A 7,690-nucleotide genomic window follows, 5' to 3' on the forward strand; every position below is an offset into this window, starting at 1 on the left:
GGAGCGGTTCCCAGGCGCTGCCCCTGAGAGAGGCCTGGCGCGCGGTGTGCGCTGGGACCACGCGGGACTCGGAGCTTCTTGCTCAAAAGATTCTCTCGCGTAAAAGAGCCGGAGACTAGAGATTCTGAAAATGGAAGCCACTCCTCTTCGCCTTGAATACTTGATGTTTTGTTGATTTTTACTGTTGTCTTGTTTGCTCAGAATATCAACGATTAAACTAAAATCTTCCAAAAACAGCTTAACATCTACAGACTGATCATGACAATGTCCCCGAGTGAGCGCCTCGTGTTCACATCAAATGATACCGACACGCTAGATGGATTTCAGTTCGTATGACCTCCTTTGGGGTCAAATATAAAGGCGCGGTGCGGCTCATCTGGTCTCCCCGAAACATGACTGCGCTGCAATGAGGCACGTCCCTGACCTGGCCGTCAGGATCAGGAAGCCAGCGTGGCACTGTGCGCATGTGACGTCACAATAAGAAAGCCAGCATGGCACTGTGAGAGTGTGACATCACAATCAGAAAGCAGGCGTGACGCGTGAGCATGTGACGTCACGATCAGAAAGCCAGCTGACACTGTGCACATGTGACGTCACAATCAGAAAGCCAGCTGACACTGAGAGCGTGAGACGCGGACGCGGCTCCCAGGCAGCGGGGCGGGGTGGGGGCGAGGAGCGTGGGAAAAGCTGCCACGGGCTGCCCAGCTGGAGAAGCTTCCATCATTAAGGGAACTTGCTAAGGGGAGCTTCCTCCCATTGGGTTTGGTAGTATAACACTGAGGAAAGTTAAAATGATGACAGACGTCATCAGTCCTTACCCAAATCTTCAAACCGGAAGGAGACCACCAGCCGCCCTCCGCGGAGGCCCCTGTGGCGCACCACGCAGTCCACCGCGGAGCCCGGGCGCGCGGGGACCCTGAGCGCGCTGCTGCTGTTCCAGGCCCTGAAGTCGCTGTCAAAGGCGTGAGAGGTGTCCCCTGCGGGCAACAGGCGCTGCGTGAGGCCAGGCCGCGGCTGCCGCCGGTTCCTGGTGGCGTGGCTCTCGGAAACCAGCCTGGCCCTCTTGCCAGCCTGTGAGCCTCCTACCCTCACTCTGACAGACCGCTGCCTGCGTGTGCTTGGCCTCTCCACAGAGGGCAGCGGTGACCACAGGGGAGAGGCTCCTATCAACCCTCCCCTCCTGACAGCTCCCGCCGCGTGCCTGCTGGGCGAGGACAGCTGGCCTCCTGCAGGACCCGGAGGCGCGAGCCTTCCACTGAATAAACAAGCGGCGCTGGAGCAGCTGGGCCAGCTGCGCGGAGCTCACTGGCCTCGGTTTCCCCGCCAGAAAGGGTCCTTCAGCTCTAAGAACCAAGATGATGTCAAACCACGTGAAACCCTGCTGAAATAGAAACAAGCTCAAACCGTTTCTATGCGAGACAGTCACCCACTTCCATCAGCAGCTTGAGGCTTAGATTCTGTTACATAATTACTGTCATCGAGGGTATGACACTGTTCTGCCCCGTATAAGAAAGGCCATGTCGCATGTTAAATGTGCTCTCAATGTTATGCCTAGTAAGAAGCTTATGCTCACAGTAACAGCTCCATTTTGTCTTTTATTTTATAAAATGTTGTCAAATTTTAAGATGCTATTATAAACATCACATTTTAGATTTTACCTTGCTCTGCACAAAACATGTTATAATGTTATTTGTGATTAGCCTTCCAAGATTAAAACGTAACAGCGATTGGTTATAAGGAACAGAAAATTATTGAATGGTGTTTTCTGACACCTCCTGCCACCAGGGGGCGCCAAACCATTCACAGAATTGTTCGGAAATTTAGGAGGTAAACCCGGAGGGGAGCCAAGGGTCTGCACTCACCTGGGAGCTCCGTGTGGTTCCCCAGCTGCCAGGTTATCTGTGGGGGGGGCCTGCTCCTCACCGTGGAGCACGTCAGTGCCACCTGCTCTTCCCTGTTTTGCGTTCTGATGATGGAGGCTTCCAGGGTTGACTTAAGGGGAGTTGCTAGGAAAAAAAAAACGAATTTTCTGTGCTGAGTTAGCTGGTCTGCGTATCTCAGGAAGCCCGGGGCCTGCTCACGCAGGGGTCACTGTGGGCCTGGGCTGAGTCATGGCGTATCTCCCCCTGACCGCTCCCAGAACAGAGTTAGGAGTTTGCTGTGCCTGCGCAGCTACTCGGCGAGAGTCAGATGGTTGCTACCCAGCATGTGATTAGTCCCTAGGAATCCCCAAACTGACGCTTACAAAAGTAATGCTTCACCTTTCATATCGGACTGTGTTGATTGGTTGAGCACTAGGTGAAGAATAGAGTCCTGAATCCTAGCTCCACCTTTGTCACCAACTAGTTGTAAGAACTTGGGTTAGTCGTCCGATGTTTTGGTTTATCAATTTCCTGGTTTGTGACATGAAGAAACTGGGTTATAAGTTGGCTGTTTAAACTCTAAACTTCCTGAGTCTATGACTCACTTCACTGCAAGTTACTTCTTTCTTCCAACATCAAAGCCCATGTGTCTTACAAAGGGCTCCTGGATCTCTTCCTGTTCCTGCCTTGGACATACTTTGTAGTTAGACTCTCGCTTTCAAACCATTCTACTTCACACGTTGGTCCAGACCTGTGCTCTTCACATTCATTTACTCATCCACCTGCCATCCAGGCGTTGGGAAGCCAGCGCCAAGTGTGGTTCAATGTGTTAGATGCCGAACTAGTAGTTTAGTGACAGACTCCACCCCAAACTGTTCATGAAAAGATCACGTGGGGTAAAGGCTCATGTGTGACAGTGCAATGATGGAGGTGTTCACGGCTGCTATGATTGCCAGGAGGACACACACACAGCCAAGCGGAGTGCTGTGCGGTGGCCAGCGAGGGGGACAGAAGGCCCTGGGCTGAGCACATGGGTCTTCCCCAGGAGCCACCCTTTTCCTGACACTTTGTCACCATGCCATTACTTTACGGACGGCACCGCTTATACTAACTCAGTAAGAGAAGCGTGAGTTCATTGGTAGGACATGGGGGATTGCGTTGTTGATTCAGCTGTTCTGCACAGAGAAAGGTGGCAGGTAAAGACAGTGGACATGAGCCTGACAAAAGTGACACCCAGAGCTGAGCCAGGTCTGCTGGGTCAGGAGGCTGTCACTCCTCCTCCAGTCCCGCCACCCCACCCCCACCCCCTGCAAGAGAGAGGAAACGGTTTGGGCAGAGGATGTGAGCTGATTTTCCAGGGCAGTCACATCTGACTTCATTGCTGTCATAATGCTCTACTTTCTTTACACACGCTTTGCCCTCCGGAACGAGTGTGCGAGGGCCTTGTGAGCAGAGGTGGTGCCCAGTCCACCTCTGGTCCCCTGGAGCCTAGTCACAGGTCATCAAATATTAATTCTCTTTTTTAGTTCCCGGGAGAGAAAACTTAGTTGAGTCCAAAGACAACTTTCATGAATGCACATTTTAATCTAAGGCAGTGGTTCTCAACCTTCTGGCCCTTTAAATACAGTTCCTCATGTTATGACCTAGCCATTAAATTATTTTTGTTGCTACTTCATAACTGTCATGTTGCTACTGTTATGAATCGTAATGTAAATATCTGATATGCAAGATGGGTTTTAGGTGACCGCTGTGAAAGGGTCGTTCAACCACCAAAGGGGTTGCGACCCACAGGTTGAGAACCGCTGATCTAAGGGCTTGCAACTCAAAGTGTTCCCTTCTGTTTCCTTCCAACAAAAGATGGCAGAGGTGCCCAGGTCATAGCTGGAGGGAACCTTTTAAAACTAAAATGTTAAGATTGGAAATGACACGTAATGTTCCTGTGCACCCCTCTCCCTCCTGGCACCTTGCTGTGAGGCACTCACCCAGCACCACCACTTTCACCGCCTTTGTTTTCCTCACGGAGCGGCTGTAATGTAAACACGTGTACACGCCTTCATCGTGCGGGGTCACATTGGCCACGCGGATGGAGAGCTCATTGGAAGAGTGATGAAGAAGCTGGTATTTGGTATTTTTTAAAGCTGTATGGGGGGAGAGGAGGAGAGCATGTTATGAGAAAAAGTACCAGATGAATATAGATTCTTGGTGGATGGATTATTCGCAGGAATAGCTCTTGATTTGCACACTTTACAGGAACAAATATCACATCTTGGATTGAGTTGACTTACAAATACTAGTGTTACCAGCTGGATGCCTCTCCTTAGCTTGAAATGAGAATAGGAAATAAAATATGTTGATCCTGGTATCTGTGAAATAAGCATTTGCTTTATTTCTCTTTGTAGGAAATTAAGAACACTGTGCTGGTGGATGGTACGGGTGGCAGGAGAATTTTACAGAATTTTAGACATTACATTGTGAAAAACGCCCCACTAGCCCTGGCTGGTGTGACTCGGTTGGTTGGGCATTGTCCCGTGAACCCAAAGGTTGCTGGTTGGATTCCCGGTTGGGGCACATGCCGGGTTTCAGCCCAGTCCCACGGGAGCATGCAGGAGGCACTCTCACATCCATGTCTCTCTCTCTCTCTCTCTCTCTCTCTCTCTCTCTCTCTCTCTCTCTCTCTAAATAAAAATAAAAAAAACTTGTGTGTTTTTGTTTTTTTAAAGGATGTGTTTGCTTAAAAAAAAATGCCCCACTATGATTTACCTTTTGAAATCTGATTCATTTGATGTTGTCTTGACAGAATGAGTGTGAAGAATGTAAAATAAATGCATTGGTATTCATTGTTCCAGCTGGGTGCTTCTTATTTTTAAAAGTTCATTATTATTTGAAGTTGCCCCCAAATTATGACTTAGTCCTTCCAGCTGTTTGTTCCTCTCGGTTCTATGGGGAGGCCCATTGCAGTCTGAGGCCCTCAGCTAACCAGTCCTCTCTTCCTCCCTCCCTCCCTCCCCCTCACTCATTCCCTCCCTCCCTCCCTTTCTTTTTCTTTTCTGTTGAGATTTATAATATGAATAAGCCTAGACCTGTTAAACCAAGAATGGCTGAGCAAGGAAAGCTATTTCTCACCCAGAACCGCACTGTGTCCCTCCGATGTCAGATGAACTAGAAGCAGGAATTCATCTCAGCACTATCGACTTTTGAGTCCCTGATTCCTTGTCGTGGGGGCTGTTCTGTACACTGTACGGAGTTTAAATGCATCCCTGACCCCTGACCCCTGATCCCACCCTCTCTGTATACTACATGCCCGCATCCCCCTGACCCTTTCCCCATTTACAGCAACAATGTACAGGGTAAGGGGAACCACCCAGCTAGATCCAGGCCTCCTAGGGAGACATCTGGTCATGCCATCACCTTAAAAAGCCCAAAACAAAACATCCGAAGGCATTATGTAACAGCATTGTCTATATATATAAAAGCCAAGCGACTGGAATGAAGGGATGACCGCAATGACCAAAACGACCAGTCACTATAACGCACGCTGCAGCCCCAATTGCCCGCAGCCCCTCCCCCTGGCTGGCCCCATTGGCCCCCCCTGATTGAGGGTGGTTCCAGCCCGCCAACCTCCTGAGTTCCCTACCCCTCGCCAGACAAGCCCCATCAGCGCCCACCTGTGCACGAATCTGTGCCCTGGGCCTCTAGTCTCTACATAAAGTTTCTTGGTCAGAACTTTTAACAATAGTATTGGGATCTAGCCTTCATGGTTCATTTAGCTTGAAATAAGTACACTCAGTTATTCTGCACCTACCATATCAATGCGTCATGGTTTCAGAGCCTGTTACATTGTCAGAGGCTCTGCTTTACAAAGGCAGAATGAAGTTTGCTGTTTTGAAGACGTTCCAAGTGTGTGGCCTTGGAAATGTTGAGTGGGAATATATAATGACCTCAGTATGAAGAGGAGGGTTAGAATCCTGCTCTCAGAGATGAATGAAATAGATGTTTAAGAATCCTGCAGGCAACAACAATGTAACTATGTGAGGGGATGCATACTAATCAGACGTACTGAATATATACTCATGTCAATCATTATGTTGTACACCTGAAACCCGTATGTCAATAATCTATATGTATAAAAGGCTAATATGCTAAGTATCCGACCCTTCAACCACTCAACCGGCAGCTACAGTGCACATGACCACCAGGGGACAGACTCTCAATGCACAGGAGACCACTCAACCGGCAGCTACAGTGCACACTGACCACCAGGGGACAGACTCTCAATGCACAGGCATGGAAACATGGAACAGACTGATGAATCTCAGAGGGAAGCGGGGGCAAGGGCAGGAAGAGATTAACCAAAGATCTCATATGCATACTAAAGGCCCAGTGTGTGCATGGTGGGGTTCCTCGGTCTGGCTTCAGCCCTCTCCTCTGGGACCCCTCAAGGGATGTCGGAGGCCTGGTGCAGGTTTCGGCCAATCCCCGCAGGCCAGGCTGAGGGATGGGAGGTTCCCGTGCAGAGGCCCCGGCGGCCACGTGTGGAACGGCCGGGGGGCTACGCCCTCTGTGATCCCCCCCTCCGCCCTGGGCTTCCGGCGCTGTGTCTGTCCAAGACCCCTGGGGGAGCAGGGGGCCATCCATGTTCTTCCACTCACCGCGATGCTGGTTTAAGAAGATGGTAAACCCCGAGGGCGCCAGCCACTGCAGGGGGCCTCGCTCTGCGGGGGGCGCCACGCAGCTCAGGGTCACTGGCTGGCCCTCCTCCACCTCCACCGTCTCCGCGGGGCCCAGGGAGGCCGCTGCGAGTGTGAGAATAAACAGTCATCTTTCCTGGCCAACAGCTGCCATTTCCACCCGCATGACCTGCAGCTCCCTGGGGCCCCATCTGGAAACCACAAAGGCCAGCCCCTCCCTTTGAATTAGCCAATCGGGAAAGACTGTGGCCTGAGCTCCAATCAGGAGTGAGGGACGGGTCACGTGCGTCAGGATTAACCGGAGGGATCCGCTCTGGGCAGATGCTCCAAAACCCTGCGCCTCCTGCGAAGGGAAGCTATGCCCGTGGCCTGGCCCTGCGGCTCTGCTGGCACCGGGGCCCCTGGATTCGGGGTGTTCTGCATGCACCCGGACCCCTGGATTAGGGGTGCTCTGCGTGCACCGGGGACCCTGGATTCGGGGGCTCTGCATGCACAGGGACCCCTGGGTTCCAAGCGTCTTATTTCTAACACAAGGGAGAGAAGGGGTGTGGTCAGCTGGCTCCAGAACCCACTACCACCCGCAAGGACTCAGCCTCAACCACCTCCCCAATTATTCGAGTGTTTAAACACATTTCATCCAGAAACGGGACCTCAGCCGGCACCGACGTGCGAGGGAAGGAGGGCTGAAGCGGGGGGGGGGGGTCTGGATGGGAAAGGGGACAGTTGGACATCTACTGGCACTTGCTCAGTTCCTCTTACCTGCATTTATTTATTTATGATATATTTAATCATATATAATTAAATATGATTTAATTATATATGGGTGGAGCCCCAACTGGGCATGCGCCCTTGATCGGAATTGAACAGCTTCTGAGCCAAGAGTCTGAATAATATGTTTTTATTGACCATTAGAGAGAGAGGACCGGACCCCTGGATTAGGGGTGCTCTGCGTGCACCGGGGACCCTGGATTCGGGGGCTCTGCATGCACAGGGACCCCTGGGTTCCAAGCGTCTTATTTCTAACACAAGGGAGAGAAGGGGTGTGGTCAGCTGGCTCCAGAACCCACTACCACCCGCAGGGACTCAGCCTCAACCCACCTCCCCAATTATTCGAGTGTTTATACACATTTCCTCCAGAAA

The 7,690-nt window shown here is 51.3% G+C and overlaps 1 protein-coding gene across 1 annotated transcript in view; it reads right to left on the reverse strand.

Moving 5' to 3' along the window:
• The window catches only part of CRTAM (cytotoxic and regulatory T-cell molecule), a 23,747-nt gene that overhangs the window by 9,739 nt on the left and 6,318 nt on the right, over positions 1–7,690 (reverse strand). The window contains exons 2-5 of the mRNA XM_006767948.1: positions 6,512–6,655; positions 3,845–4,000; positions 1,863–2,006; positions 819–977 (exon numbers count right to left, since the gene is read on the reverse strand). Of these exons, the coding sequence (XP_006768011.1) occupies positions 819–977; positions 1,863–2,006; positions 3,845–4,000; positions 6,512–6,655 (603 nt within the window). The remainder of the gene's footprint in view (positions 1–818; positions 978–1,862; positions 2,007–3,844; positions 4,001–6,511; positions 6,656–7,690) is intronic.

This window comes from Myotis davidii, unplaced genomic scaffold, assembly GCF_000327345.1.
Source record: "Myotis davidii unplaced genomic scaffold, ASM32734v1 scaffold203, whole genome shotgun sequence".
NCBI lineage: Eukaryota > Metazoa > Chordata > Mammalia > Chiroptera > Vespertilionidae > Myotis > Myotis davidii.